The 15,942-nt window shown below is 45.3% G+C and overlaps 1 protein-coding gene across 1 annotated transcript in view; it reads right to left on the bottom strand.

The window, feature by feature from the left end:
- The window catches only part of LOC116669297 (translation initiation factor IF-2-like), a 28,700-nt gene extending 22,685 nt beyond the window's left edge, over window positions 1–6,015 (bottom strand). The window contains exon 1 of the mRNA XM_032498594.1: window positions 5,829–6,015. Coding sequence (XP_032354485.1) covers window positions 5,829–6,015 — 187 coding nt within the window. The remainder of the gene's footprint in view (window positions 1–5,828) is intronic.
- Window positions 6,016–15,942: the final 9,927 nt, after the last annotated feature.

The raw sequence follows: 15,942 nt of genomic DNA, 5'->3' as shown, positions 1-15,942 counted from the left end.
TCTGAGGGCATTGATTTTTATGTTTTGTTTACTTCCATAGCCAGACATCTAGAATAGGGCTTGACACATAGTAGGTACTCAATAAACATTTATTGTATGAACGAATGAATGGATGGAAAGGATCCTTGCCCTAGACCCTTCCCTAATTACCTGTGCCTGAGAAGCTGGTGGTTTCTAAGCACTTCCAGTAAGTTGGAGTTGCCGATAGAAACATTGCTTCTAGACTCTCTCTTCTTGGCGTGCAGAGACCTGGGAAAAGCAGAGATGCTGATTGATATCTCTGACTGGGAAGGAAGATGGGATTAGGTACTAGAAATCAGAGGAAGGATGTCTCCGCCCGTCTGCTCCCAGCAGCAGAGGCTGCGATCTGCCTGGCAAGTCGCCTGCTCTCAGAAACAGGATGTGTCCAGAGAGGAAGTGACTGCAGACATGGTTTGGGGGGGAAAATGCCCTGTGCCTGAGACAGAACACTTGAGGCTAGTCATTCTGGAGCCTTCCAAGGGTCCATTCCTGGGGGATGAGTAAATTCCGCTCCATGGTCCCGCGGTGACTCACCCTGTATCTTGGGGAATGTGCAGCCCATCCCTAAGACAGGGCGAACAGGTGTTTCCTTCTTTGGGCTTCCCAGCCTGGGTGGCTGAGTGCAGGAGGGGAGAGGATGCTCAGGCCAAGCCCACAGCCAGCTCGGGTGGGCTGTGAGATTAACCTGCTTCTGTGCCAGCGTCTTCCCAGGGATGATGTGAGTGAGGAAATGAGCTCTTGGGGAGGCAACAGGTCTTGGTGCTGTATGCTGCCTCGGGGAGGAATAACTCAGCAGCAGAGAGAGAAAAGAGCACCTGTGTTCAGGCTCTGCAGGCACTGTCAAAGGAAGCAGCTTCCTAGGAAGTTGTTTTACCAAATCTTGTCTTCCTTGAATGGAGGTGAGAGGTTAGACGGTCTAGAAGGCCATTCCCAGGGATTTCTAGGAAACCTGTGTTCTGTGCCCTCCCCAGGAGCCAGCAAGGAAGCGAGCTTGGCCTGACTGAGCCCTGGGCCCTCCGGCTCATGCACCCCAGCACAGGAATCTCCCAGCTTTATTGAGGTGGTCCAGCCTCAGGACCATGGAGATTATGGTCTGAAGTCTTATTTTGTAGCCAGAAGAGAGAGAAACAGTTCCTGCAGACTCTCCACAGCAGCTCTGCCCTGGTGGGCTCAAAAGTTTAGACTCTGCATTTTGGCCGAAGGGCATTAATGTCATAAAACCTGTACCAGGAAACTTTTGATGAAAAACAGCTTGGCTGTTTAAGAAAAGAACCACAAACACAGTGCTCGGCATAGAAATGGGCAGATGCATCAATTCAGGTTCCCAGAAGAACATTTGAAAAAGCAAGAAAACTCTCTCAACACTTGGCATGACCGCAGCGAGATCTCCAGACAAGTTCTGGGCCTTGTATTTATGGTGAAAGGCAGTGAGCAGCTCAAAGCTTGGAATGTTATTATGAGCATTATCATTATTATGATAAAAGCTGCGGCATTTTTTTTTGTTCCTCTCTGAAAACCTAAGCAAGCATCTTGAACCTTGTCTTTGACAAGAGGTTAAATATAGCAGGAGGTGTCATCCTGCTGGGCTGCTTCTAATGCATTTATTTACAGAAAAGAACTCATAGGGTGCAAAGCATTCTGCAACCTGCTTTTTTGGCTTAAGCAATTGGTCATGAGCATCTTTTCATGTCTGTCTGCAGACAACTACATTCTTCTATATGCTTCCTGTAAACTGAGAAAGGAAGCGGTCTTCCTTGATGGAAGAGACAGAGCATCTTGGGAATGGCCTGGAGGTGGGCTCCAAAGCAGGTGTCCATTCTGCTAGATGCTCTGCTAAACGTTCCCGTGGGAGGAACTCACCACCCCCACCTTTGGTCACCTTTAGCAGAAACGGGTCCATCTTCTGTCTGAGGCTCCTCTTCTGTGCGACAGCCAGAAAGGCAGGGAGGGTGCCACCTCTTGGCTGTCTTGAGTTTTCCCCTCCTGCAATTTCCCCTCACCTTACTCCAGTCTTACTCTTTCCTTTCTAGAAGCTGGAGACAGAAGGCAAAGCAATGAGTCTTCCTGGTAGAGGGAACAGCCCTCCTGGTTTGCCTGAGAAAGGGTTTTTCCCGGGACATGGGACTTGGAGTTTTAAAACCAGGACAGTTGCAGGAAAACCAGGAGGCTTAGTCACCCAATTCCCAGAATCGGGGGAGGGAGGAAGTGAAGTGGGGGACACGGCCAATTCTGACTGAGTTGCTAGAGATCCCCTTTTCACAGATCTGCTCAGGTCAGGTTGGAGTTTTCCGGATGGCACACTCTGAGATTCAACTGGGCCTGCTTACATCCCAAGTCCATCCTGGACACAATTGCCGGGACAGGGGCAGGATGCCTGGGGCAGAGGAGAACTAGCCACCAGGAAGGGGGCCAGCTGAGGATGCTGCCAGATTCCCATTCTGCAGAGGCGTCATGTGTCTGAAGTCACATCCACTCCCCAGATTCTCCAAGTTGTCCTCAAATGAAATGGCTTAATCTCACTGAGCCTCAGTTTCCTCATCTGGAACGGGGAAGAGGATTAGAATGCAGCAACGTATGTCCTGCATAAGCAATGCTGAGCCTGGAGAAATCTCCAGTGATTCGGGGAGCTCCAAGGTGCCCGAGTGGAGGGCAGAGGCCAGCTCACCCAAGGATCATGCTGTCACCATCCCTTCAGCCAGGCAGTTCCCCTCGTCCTCCCAGATCCAGCCAGCCATTTACTCATCTTCCACTAAAGGCACAGGTCAAGCGCCTTTCAGACCCTCCGGGTCAGTTTGGTTAGGGGGCCATATGCACAAAGCTTTGCTTGTTAACTTTACAGGACCCAGAGGGGACACTTTCTAGAACACAATGTTCATGCCAGTGTCTCAGACCACAAACCCCAAGAGTCTGAATGTTGAGACACTCAGGAAGTCTGAAGGGTCCTCTCCTCTTCAGAAGCCCAGCCCAGCTCACAGGAATGGCATGCATCAAAAGGCAGGAAGTCCCTGTAAGTCTGTCCCATCAAGCCACCAGACACTGGTCACCTTTATGTGGCTGCACAACAAGTCAAGTTCTCAGGGAGGGGGTGAGATGATCTGGGACCTTTGGAGCCTGGTGGAACCCATGCCTGCAGAGCAGGGCCACCACAGGAAGTTGGGCTCCCCTCCGCCTAACAAGGGACTCAGAGCTGGGGTCTCAGCTCTCTCATGGGATACGTGACATTTTGGTTCCTGTTTCCTTCCCTCTCTGTTTTTCTTTCTTTTTTTTTTTTCCTTTTCTCTCATACACTCTCCAAGGACGTATCAAACATGCACTGCAAACCCCAAGAACAAGTCCCCAGAGAAACATGAAGAGTGAGTAGGTGGTCTTCCTTCAAGATCTGATATATCTAAGGCCTGGGACAGTCCCAGCCCATCGCCCTCTCCAGCAGGGCCTCACCACTGACTTGGTGGCCCAGGGCACCAGCTCCCTGTCCTGGGCCTCCTCAGGGGAAAGAGGGAAGGAAGAGGAAAAGAAGGGAAGAGATGCACCGAGGGGATGGCCTGGCAGGTCACAAAGTCAGGCTTGGTAGCGAGTGCCCATGGGGATATCTTTGCAGCCCGTGGTCCCGTGAAGAGAGAAAGAAAGAGAGAGAATCTCTTAACAGGCTGAAGGAGCATCTTTGCAGAAGGAGGGAGAATAAATAACAGGTTGGCCAGGGAGCCCTGCTGGCCTCCTGAAGACAACTATAGGTAAAACACGCCACCTGGTCATAGGAGCCTGGCTTAGCACAGAAGCAACCCGGAAGGTGAAAGTAAAGAAAGGTGGGGGGAGGGTATAGCTCAGTGGTAGAGCACACGCTTAGCATGCGTAAGGTCCTGGGTTCAATCCCCAGCACCTCCGTCAACAAACAAAGAAAGAAAGCACAGGAGAGTAAGAACAGGAAAGAAAGGCAGAGATGGGGGCAAATTCCTAGGGACAGAGGGCAGTGGCATACAGCCCCCATTTGCAAAGGCTCTGTTCTCGGCCACTGAAAGCTGCTGGAAGATTTCATTATCACAGCATTTTACAGATAAGAAGCCCAAGACCCATGAAGTTAAATTCTTCACCCTAGGAACACAGACAGGGATTAGCTGAATCAGAATTTGAACCCAGGGCTGTCTGACTCCAATATCCAAGCTTTTAATACAATTTTACACTTTACCAGTAATTGTTTTGGAGCCGCCTACTTTGGATCCACCCTTGACCCATGGCTGCTTCTTGTTGCTTGTAATTTTTGAAATAATCATCATGTAAAAGAAAATTTTAAATCATACAGTTAAATCAATATACACTGCACTGGGAGGGAGGTGGGCAGAGGATGTAGCTTGGTGGTAGAGCACATGTTTAGCCTGCACAAGGTCCTGGGTTCAATCCCCAGTAACTCCATCAAATAAATAAATCTAATTATCTCCCCCCTCCAGAAAAAAAAAAAACATACAGTGCACAGTATCTTAAATAAGAAATGGATTTGGCTGCTACGACAGAAAACCAAAGTAACAGTGGTTGAAAGAAGCTAAGTTTCTCTCTCTGTTAGCCATCTTTAGCTGTCGGGGATTCAGGTTCTTTCTGTCTTGTGGCTTCTCCATCCCAGGGACATGGTTCAAGATGGCTCAACCCACCACATTCACATTCCAGCCATTGGAAGGGGGTAAAAGGGACAGAAAGCATAGCTTCCCTTTCAGGGCACAGCCTGGGAACTGAACACATTATTTCTCCTCGCATTTTACAGACTAGAACATAGTCACAATAATCACATCCAGAGGCAAATGGATTATAGGTGAACCTGAGAGGGTGATCCCCTTGGCCCTTCAGGCAATCAGGGGGTGCTACCATGGTGGGTGTCTCCAGCCACAAGCAGCCTGGTTGATTACACCAGTAGACCACGCAAAAGTGCCACTCTCTATGTGTATCTTGATGTGCAAAAGTTGGGTTCCATTGACTGGTAAGTCTATAGCTAGGTGGCCTAGAGGTCTGGAAAAGAATAGGAAAATATTCTGATGATATTGTATGTGGGGCAGGGGAACGGACATTAAGGACAAGAACATTAGGACAAACTCCATTGACTCTCACAAAGAAGAATCACCGGTACATGGACACATCCCCTGAAACTAACTGCAACTGGGGAAATCTGTCTTTTAGTTGGCTAGAAAATAAGAACAAAGATTTAAAAATCCTGAACAATATATTTGTGAAGTGAAATTATTAGGGAATAGAAAACAAAATGATCAAGTAAGAGTTGCAGGACCTTGCCAATTCAAAGGAGGAGTCTTAGGAACACATATGTATGGTTCTTCAAGTGTTGGGTTTTTTTGGTTTATTTGTTGGGGGTGGGGGAGGTAGTTAGGTTTATTTGTTCATTTATTTTTAGAGGAAGTTCTGGGAATTGAACCCAGGACCTCCTACATGCTAAGCATGCGCTCTACTACTTGAGCTATACCCTCCCTGCTCAGGAGTATATATGTACAGGAATGGATTCTAAGCATAATAGCCCAAGGAGAGTAAATAAAGGTTTGATTGGGCTGAATCCACTGACATGGATGTACCTAAGTTCAGGCATTGGAGTTTGGCATGAATAATCTCCTACAATGGCTAATTCAGGCTAAACGTAATTGTGACCAAAGTTAATGAGGTTGAAATGCCAAAAATTCCTGGGCGTGCTGAGTGTGGAAGACGGAATCTGAAAGCTCAAAGAAATAGGAAAGTTTAAATGAATCAATTATATGTGACCTCTCAGTCAGCCATTCCTCCCTTCCTCCACCTCAAGGCCTGGAGGATGTTCCCTTTACCAAGAGATGTACAGAAATGCATTGTGATGGGGGTACCAGCATCCTTCAGGAGCTCTGGGGTGACTGCATTGTGGGCTGGAGATGAGGTCAAGGATGCTACCAAGAAATTGGAGTCTTTGGTCTCAATGAGAATAGCTTTAAATTCCAGAAGGGTAGAGGTCAGGCTGGTGCTTGTTGGATACCACATGGTGCCACTGCTACTTAATAAACAACAAAGAGGAATGGTAACCAGACTACACTGAGTTGCAAGGAGATCTGTATTGACAGCCAATTAACCACAGGGTTCCCAGGAATTAACTAGGTGAGCATCCTGGAAAGATGCTACTTGACAAATAAGGAGGAAAAATTCCAGGTCTGGTGGGTAGATATCTAACTCAAGTTGCCATGATAGGAAGTCACGGCCTCCTATGCAATTCCCAGAGCTACCCTTTCACAGATCCAGGTCCCACTGGCTGAGAGCTAGCCAAGACTTTTTGAGGTGAGGTCTGCAATACAATCACAGGTATATACTGTGAGTCTTTCCCCCCAAACACTCCACAGAGAGGCCCAGGGCCATCTACCAGGGTGACACTAGAGGAAAAGATATACTCAGACTTTCTAGGGGTTCATAGATATTGACCCTAAAAGGATGTCGCTAGAGACCCAAAACACCACTGTAGTCTACTGTCAGAATAAGCATTCCTGGAGACCAGGCACAAATGGAATCCTGACCTAAGTCCAGGGCCCTGTGGTTCTTTCCTTAGTCCCTGAATACATGCAAGGAAGACATACCTTTCGTGTGGTAGGCGGAATAATGGTCCCCCTAAAGAAGTGTACTTCCTTATCTGGGTATGTTACTCTACACGGCAAAGAAGAATTAAGGTAGCAGATAGAATTAAGCTCGCTAATAAGATACCTTGAAATAAGGAGGTTAACCTAGATAATGTGGTCCCGACGCAATCACAAGAGTTCTTACATGTGGAAGATAGAGGCAGAAGAGTCAGGGTCAGAGTGATATGCTATGAGAAAGACTTGACCAGCCGTTGCTGGCTTTAAAGATGAAGAGGCCACAAGCCAAGGAATGCACACAACCTCCAGGAGCTAAAAAAGGCAAGACAATGGATTTTCCCTTCGGGCCTTTGGAAAGTAATGGAGCTCTGTTGATACCTTGATTTTAACTCAGTGTGTCCCATTTCAGACTTCTGACTTCCTAAACTGTAAGATAATAACTAGGCGTTGTTTTAAGCCACAAAATCTGTGGCAATTTGTTACAGAAGCCAGAGTATTAACGCACTTCGTAAAGGACAGAATTCCCACGTTTGTGCTCTGACCCACACAGTGAGGTTTATCAAGTAGGAATGGACAAATAGAAGGTATGAAACTTCCCCCAACCCCAGTATGCCACCGGGATAGCAAACCCAAAAGACCATCAAACTCCTAAGGAAACTGTGGTAATTAGTGCCACCATCAGAGACCTGAAGGATGCAAAGACAGCCTTTCCTACCCTAAGCCCCTATAACATGCCTGTTTGAAGAGTGTAAGCCCCAAGTGATTGTGGAGAATGTCAGGAGACTGACCCAGACGTAATCAGGTACCAGCTCTGTCAATGACAGCTACAATTCTAGGCACTTAATACATAGCTTCTCGCTGGAAAAAAACACTTTTTTCCCTATGCCATCAGTAAAGAAAATCAGAAGCAGGGGCCAAGACAGATGATCTTCACTGTTTTGCCTTAAGGCTCCATTAGCTCTCCTTTCTCTCATCATAATTTAGTCCAGAAAGCTTTAATAATCTTGATAACCCACAGAGCATCATGCTGGCTTATTACACTGAGGGGCTGTAAGTGGTAATGGTGCCTAGATGTCTCAGCGAGCCAGTGCATTCCAGCAAGTGGAAGATAAACCCCACAGACTTTCAAAGCCTACCGTGTTGTACAGGTTTTAGGGCCCAACAGTCTGGGGCACGTGAGGACATCCCTTCAAAAGTAAGAGACAAGTTTTTGCGCTTTGCATTGCCCACCACGAAGGAAAAGGTGCCACCCTGACGGACCTCGGTTTTGGAGATGGCATGTATGACATTTGGACATGCCACTCCGGGTGACCTGAAGTCTGCCTGTGTTGATGGGGCTTAGAGCAGGAAAGGGCTCCAGTGGGGACTGCCCTGTCTTTGGGCCTTGTGACTCAGCACACCTAGTGGAACTGAAAGTGTCCCTGGCCAACAGAGCTGCTCTGTGGAGCACTGACAAGCCCCAACAGGGGAGTGACAGGCTGGAGAAAGGTCATGTCTTCTTCTACCAGTAACTATTCTCCAGTTGAAAAGCAGTTCCAGACTCACAGACATAGAGAACAGACACATGGTTAACAGGGAGTAAAGGGGGTGGGAAGGGACAAATTGGGAATTCAAAAATTGCCCCTCTTGGGGAGTGATGGAAATGTTAGCTTTCTTGATTGTGGTCGTGGTTTCATGCGTGTTTTCTGTACAGGAACCACACCACAATGAAGGTGTTTTAAAAAAGAAAGAAAGAAAGAAAAGAAAAGCAGCTCCTGGTTTGCTTCTGAGCCCAGGGAGAGTGTAAACACCTTATATTAGGCCACCGAGTCACACGCACAGCAGCATTCCAGCATCCCGTTGTAAAATACCGTTGGTATGTCTGGATCCGGGCCTGAGAGGATCTGGAAGGTACAAGTGTTCATACAAGCAGGTGACAAGGAGCTCTTACTGCTTCGCCATCTCTCCCTCAACCCTATGCCTATGGACTCATGGCAGTTTCCTTATGACCCGTTAAGAGAGGAGGAGGAAGAACCAGTAGGCCTGGTTTCTGGCTAGTGAGCACTGTATGCTGGCATCAGCCACAGTAGATGACTACTCACTACATCCCACTTGGGCGCAGCCCTGAACGACAGTGGGGAAGAAAAATCCTCCCACTGGGCAGACCTTCAGACCAAACATCTGGTTGACCACTTTGTGTGGCATGAAAGCTGGCCTATGATAAGGATCCGCACAGATTCATGGCAGTGGCTGATGGGTTGGCTGACTGGTCAGGGATTTGGAAAGTATAAGACTAGAAAATTGGTAAGAAGGAGTTTCTGGGGGAGAACTAGGTGGGTGGACCCTTTGGAATGGGCCCAGGATGTGAAAACATTTATGCCCCACATATATGCCCATAAATGAGGTGATAAGATGACTCAGCCTGTGGATGTCATTTGGGCTCTTTTCCCAGGCCCCCCAGTGCTTCCTCAGTGCCCATAGCCAAAGTGACCACGGCACCCAGAATGGAATCTATGCCTGCACTCAGCAACATAGACTTCCCCTTACCTAAGCTGATCGGGCCACTGCGACTGATAAGGGACCCTTCTGCAAACAGGGGTCAATACTGATCTCTCAATATGGCATCATTCCTGGGGTGGAGAGACCAGCCAGCCACCTAGTAACACATGAAGTATGTGAGACTCCTTCCATCGTGGGCAGGGCTGCATTTGGTCCTCACAGGAACAGATGTATATTCCAGGTTCAGATTATCTTCCCTGTTTGCAGTGCTTCTGCCAATACCATCATTTGTGGATTTACAGAATAGCTGTATATTCCATTCAATGTCACCTCCAACCAAGGGACACCTTAAATGCAAAAGGTACAGCAATGGACTCACATCTACAGAATTCACTAGTCTTGACACATGTCCCACCACCAGCAGCAGCTGGTTTGGAGGAGAGTGGAGTGGCCTACTGAAGACTCAGCTGCAGGGTCAGCTTGGAGACAACACCCTGAGGGGTTGGAGGGTTGTGCTACAGGATGTGATTTATGTCTGAAGAGTTGCAAACATTTGGAGTTGTCTCCTTCAAAATCAGAAAGCTCAAGTCTAGGAAACAGGAGTCGAGGTAGGAATGTTCACTCTCACTCTTATACTTAGTAATGCACTTGAAGACTTCTTGCTTTACATCCCTATGACCTTAGATTTGGGGGTTTGAAGGTTCTAGTGCCTGAAGTGGGGATTGTTGCCACCAGGCAACTGTTCCACCACACTCGTGGTTCTGATGAATTGGAAGCTGAAACTTCTCCCAGGCCATGCTGGGATCTTCACGCTGCTAAACCAGCAGGCAGAGAAGGAGCTCCCTGTACTGACTGGGGTGATCGACCCTGATTTCAAGGGAAAATTTGATTTCTGCTACATAATGGAGGAAAGAAGGACCTTGTCTGGAACCCAGGAGATTCACAGAGGTGACTCCTAATTTTTCCTTTCTCAGGGGTACTGATCAATGAAAAACGGTGGTACCCTTCCAAATCACCAAGGACTCTGATCTCATCAAGTAAAGACCTTGATCACGTCAAGTAAAGATCCTGTCCAGTGAAGCTGGCAGGAAGTAAGAAGAACCTGGAGTGAGTGGTGGATGATGGTGGCTCTGATAGCAACTTGGGCCTCAGGACCTATTACAGAGGTTGAGGCTGTTGGATCTTTTTTTTTCCCCCTCTCCTTTAGCTTATGAATAGTTTCTCAAGTGAGGGTGGAAATATGACCAAATTGACATCACTATGCAATGACACAGTATTAATGAGACTCAGTGGGCCCCCTTTACTGAAGCCACTCATTTTTCAAAGGATGAAGGAAGAGTGTCTGAAAGGCAAAAATTGCAGCCTGGGATGGTATCTTCTGGTTGCCCCTCCTCCAGATTCACTTTCCACCCTCAGATAATGCCCTGCTCTGTGCCACAGGAGGATGCCCTGTGTGAACTATGACAAGGGGATCCCTCACCCCTGGTGTCCACTTGGGTTTGGCCAAATGGACTGCCCACAAGAGACAGAGGAGTGAGTTTAGAAGACACATTCCCTTTTCTCCCTCCTTGAATAGTCATTGTAGATTGGCCACATCTCTTGATCAAATGCCCTGCCAAATGCACAGTTAAGGGGCCCAACCTACACAGCCTTCTCTACATCTAAATCCCAGTAATCACGCCTCTTCTTACCCTCCAGGTCTAAAGGTGGTAACGGCTGCCCATTGTTCCTAACCCTGGGGACCTCTACAACAGCCCCACACTGTGATGGTTAATTTTACGTGCCAACTTGACAGGGAGTGGGGATGCCCAGATAGCTGTTAAAACATTACTTCTGGGTGCAACTGTGAGGGTGTTTTTGGAAGAGATTTAGCATTTGAACCAGTAAACTGAGACAAGAAGATCGTCCTCAAAAATATGGGTAGGCATCATCCAACCAACTGAGAACCCAAACAGAACAAGAAGGTGGAGGAAGGGCAAATTTGCCCTCTCTGTTGAGCTGGGACATCCATCTTCTCCTGCCCTCACACACGGTGTTCCTGGTCCTCTGGCCTTTGGATTCAGACCAAGACTTACACCACCGGCTCCCCTGGTTCTCAGGCTTTTGAGTATGGACTAGAACTGCATAATTGTCTTTTCTGGGCTTTCAGCTTGCAGATGATGGATCATGGGACTTCTCAGTCTCCATACTGCCTAAACCAATCCTTCATAATAAATATCTTACTATATATCTGTATATCCTATTGGTTCTATTTCTCTGGAAATATACACACCTCTGTAAATAATCCTTTTATTAAACTATCCTCCAATTACACAGTTGGAGCGTGCCATTTGTTTCTAGGTGGGATGCTAACTGATACAATAGGTAACATTATATAACACATTTTATATGCTAAGTATTGGAGTAAGAACTTTACATATATCAACCCACTTAATCTTCCCAAGAACCGCGTGAAGTAACTACTATTATTATCCATAATTTAGAGATGGAGAACTGAAGTACAGAAAAGTTACATAACTGACTCAGGATCACACAGCTACTGATTGAATGCAAGCTGGTTCCAGAATCGATGCTCATAAGCAGTGCACTAAACTGCCTCCCTTAATGTCCAAGCTAGCTCGTGGGGACCTGAGTCTTTATGATGGTGGTGGACACTTCTCATTCTTTCTGGCCACCCAACGCCGGAACCCTCTCCCTATGTATCTAGGGTACAGGCATACAACCTGGGCGCAGCCATTCAAAAGCGTCCAGCCTGGAGCTGGTGGGCCGTGAGTAACCCTATCTCAGTGGCACAGGACAGAGTTCTTGGGTGACCTGCAGCAGTGCCTGGTGTCAGCAACGCAAGGTGCAGCATGTAGAGCTCAAAGGACCCGTCTTCCTGCATTCTGAGAGAGGCCACTCTCCTCCTCAAGAGTTGTTCTTCTACCCAAATCAGCTAGAGTTGATTCCTGCATCCTGCAACCAGGAACTCTGCTTGGCACTATTGTTGGTTCCCTATTCCTCTATGTTTGACATATTTCATAATAAAGAAGATGAATGTAATCCACTACATTAATAGATTAAGGAAGAAAGACACATGATCATCTCAACAAAAGCAGAAAAAGCATTCAATAGCATTGGACATTTGTAAATCATAATAAACTCATAGGAAACCAGACTAAGCTGCCAGCTTCCTTAACGTGATGAAATTTTCTATCAACACGCTTAGGAAAAATAATGAAAATGTGGAAAGCCTTCTTTCTGAGACCAGAAACAAGAAATGAAAGTCCATTGTCACGAATTCTTTTTGGCATTGTATCGGAAGGTCTAGGTAATGCAATAAAGATAAGAAAAAGACATCAAGATGTTTAAGAATTAAGAAGGAAGATACAAACAGCATTTATTTGCAAAAGATAAGATAACTACGTAAAAGTGCAAGAGAATCTTTGGACAAAATATTAGATTTAAAAGGGTTGAGAATGATGCCTGGATATAATATCAAAATACAAAAACCTGATGGCATTCCTAGACAATAGAATAATCAATTAGAAAAAAATCCCTTTTGTAATAGCAACGCAAGCTATTAAGCTGTTTATTCATAAGCTGTAAGGTGCTTAAGAATAAATCTATATAATAAGCCCAATTAGAAATTGGGCAATAGACATGGTGGTGGACATTCCTCCAAAGAAGATATACCAGTGGACAATAAACACATGAAAACAGTCAACCTCAATAGTCATTAGGAAAATGCAAATCAAAACCATAACGAGACACCACTTCACACCCACTAGGTGGCTATAGCCAAATAAATGGATAATAAGAAGTGTTGGTAAAAAAAAAAAAAAGAAGCGTTGGTGAGGATGGAGAAAAACTGGAGCCTACATACATTGCTAGTGAGAATGCAAAACAGTGTAGCCAGTTTGGAAGTTCCCCAAAATTTTAAACACAGAGTTGCCCCATGACCCAGCAATTCCACTGCTAGCAATATAGTCAAAAGAATTTTAAACATATGTCCACATAAAAACTTGTACACAAATGTTCATAGCAACATCATTCATAATAGCCAAGAAATGGAAATAACCCAAATGTCCATTGACTGATGAATGGATAAACAAAATACAATGCAATAGAATATTATTTGGTAATAAAAATGAATGAGGATAAATAAACAACAAGTTTATACTGTACAGCACAGGGAACTAGATTCAATACCTTGTAGTAACTTATGTTTAAAAAGAATATGGAAGTGAATATATGTATGTTCCTATATGGCTGAAGTATTGTGCTGTACACCAGAAACTGACACAACGTTGTAAACTGACTATACTTCAATAAACATATTTTTTTAAACGAATGAGGAACTGACACATGTGACCACATGGATGAACCTGGAAAGCATTATGCTAAGTGAAAGAAGCCAGACATAAAAGTCCACAGGTTGTATGATCCCATTTGTATGAAATGTACCAAAGAGGCAAATCCATAGACACAGAAAGAGATGAGTGGTTGTCTGCAGCTGGGGAGGAAGGCTAAACGGGGAGTAACTGCTAATGGGTACAGAGCTTCTTTTTGGAGTGATGAAATATTCTGAAATTAAATAGTGGTGATGGTTGTATAACTCTGGGAAATACTAAAAGTACTGAATCATACACTTTGAAAGGGTCAGTTTTATGGTAGATGAATTATACTTTAATTAAAAAAACCCTACACATTCTACACTGAATTTGTAGGCTGCTCTCTCCCTCTCCCATTTTCCCCCATAGTGTTAGGTAGTAATAACCAAAGGCAAGGTAAATACTTCTGGACAAGCTAATTCAGGGGGAGGCACACAGGGAGGGCGGAAGGGAGAAGGTCATGGTATTAAGCATCCATAGACACCTCCATAGTGGTCTTCTCCAGGAGAAGAAGCCCCAAAGCCACAGTCATTGACTTGTTAGCGTGTGGAGCCCAAGGAGCTCATGGGCCTAACTGCTCTGCAAGGGGATTTTTCTTCCAGGCTATAAGATGCTGTTTCTCAAAGGAAGGAGCTCAGAGCTTCCTTGTTTATGAATTTATGTTTCAGGGGTGGGGTGATTTAAAGAGCCAGGGCTGTTTCCTGACAGTGCACACTGAGCCGGCCTGGAAGCTTCAGGCCCCAGCCAGGCTGACCACGAGCCAGACCCAGAGTAAGCTTCGTCCCACGCTTCCTGTCGGGTCCAGCAGCCTGAGTTTCCTGGTGACCCTTCCCTGCACTCAGCTGATTCAAAGGCCTGGCAAGACCTGGTGCCAGCCAAGAAAATCTGAGGCAGCCAGGTTTGTTATTTCAAATCTCTAACCCTGCAGACCTCTGTGCTCAGCTAGTAAATAGAAAGTTAAAACAGGGATGTGTGTGATAGCCATGATTTATATAAAGTGGGCAAAAACCCTTGTGCGACCAGTCTTCAAAATGTCAGCCCATTTCGTATTTAACTAATTTAACTAGTCTAGTAAAATAATAAAAATGATGAGCAGTGGGAATGTGAAATGGCCCAGCCATTCTAGAAAACAGTTTGGCAGCTTCTAATAAAGTTAAATATACACTTACCATAAGATCCAGCAATGTCACTCCTGCGTATTTATCCCAGAGAAATGAAAACTTGTGTTTGCACAAAATCCTGTATACCAGTGTTTATAGCAGCTTTATTTGGAATAGTCATGTATTAATCTGGGCTCTTCAGAGAAACAGAGCCAATAGGGAGAGAGTCTGAGAGAGGGAAAGAGATTTATCAAAGGGATTGGCTCACATGATCATGAGGCTGTCGAATTCCAAGTTTCACAGCCAGAAAACTGGAGACGGAAGAACTGATGGTATGGTTCCAGTCTGAGTCTGAAGACCTGAAACCCAGAAAGAGCTGATGTTTCAGTTTGAGTCTGAAGGCAGGAAAAAACGATATCCTAGTTCAAGGCAGTCAGGCAGGAGGGAATCCTCTTATCTGGGGGAAAGTCAGCCTTTTTGTTCTATTCAGCCCTTCAACTGATTGAATGCGGCCCACCCACATTAAGGAGAGCAATCTGCTTTACTCAGTCCATCGATTTAATCGATAAACTCATCCAAAATAGCCTTACAGAAACACCCAGAATAAGAACTGACCAAACACCTGTGGGCCAGCCAAGTTGACACATAAAATTAACCATCACAAGTCAAAAACTGGAAACAAGTCAAATGTCCTTCAACAGATGAATGGAGAAACAAGTTGTGGTACAGCCACACAATGGAATACTACTCAGCAATAAACAGGAGTGAGCTATTGATACATGGAACAACTTGAGGGGATCTTAGGGCTTTTTGCTGAGTGAAAAAAGCCATTCTCCAGAGTCTATATACTGGAGGTGATGGATTTGTTACTTAGCTTGATTGTGGTCATTATTTCACAACGTATACATATATCAAATTATCACAAGTACATCTTAAATATATACTATTTTTTTTGTCAATCATACTTCAATAAAGCCAGAAAAAAGACTAAACCCTGCCCTTAAGACAGTTTTTGCTCCTTTTTGCCTGTTAAAGTTTTACGTTTTAAAATAGCTCTTTTTTCCTGAAATAATAAAAGTAATATGCATTCATTACAAAAAATAGTTACATGCTGTTTGATTCTTAAAGTGATAAAATAATAGTCATAGAGTAGATCAGGTTGCCAGGAGTAAGGGTTGAGGGGAGGATGTGACTAGCAAAGAGTAACATGAAGGAGTTTCTCAGTGGTGATGGAATAGTTCTGTATTTGTACATGGTGATAGCTACTTGAATCTGCCGTAAAATTTCATAGAATTATACACCCTCCACCAAAAAAAAGAGTGCTTTTTTAAAAATGATGATGCGTGGCTATTCCATGAGTATCATGTTCACAGCACTACTCTTGAAATTTTACAT

Source organism: Camelus ferus, chromosome 16 (genome assembly GCF_009834535.1).
Source record: "Camelus ferus isolate YT-003-E chromosome 16, BCGSAC_Cfer_1.0, whole genome shotgun sequence".
Classification (NCBI taxonomy): Eukaryota; Metazoa; Chordata; class Mammalia; order Artiodactyla; family Camelidae; genus Camelus; species Camelus ferus.
The sequence above is the reverse complement of the archived record's forward strand: the minus strand, read 5'-3'. Positions and strand labels throughout refer to the sequence as shown.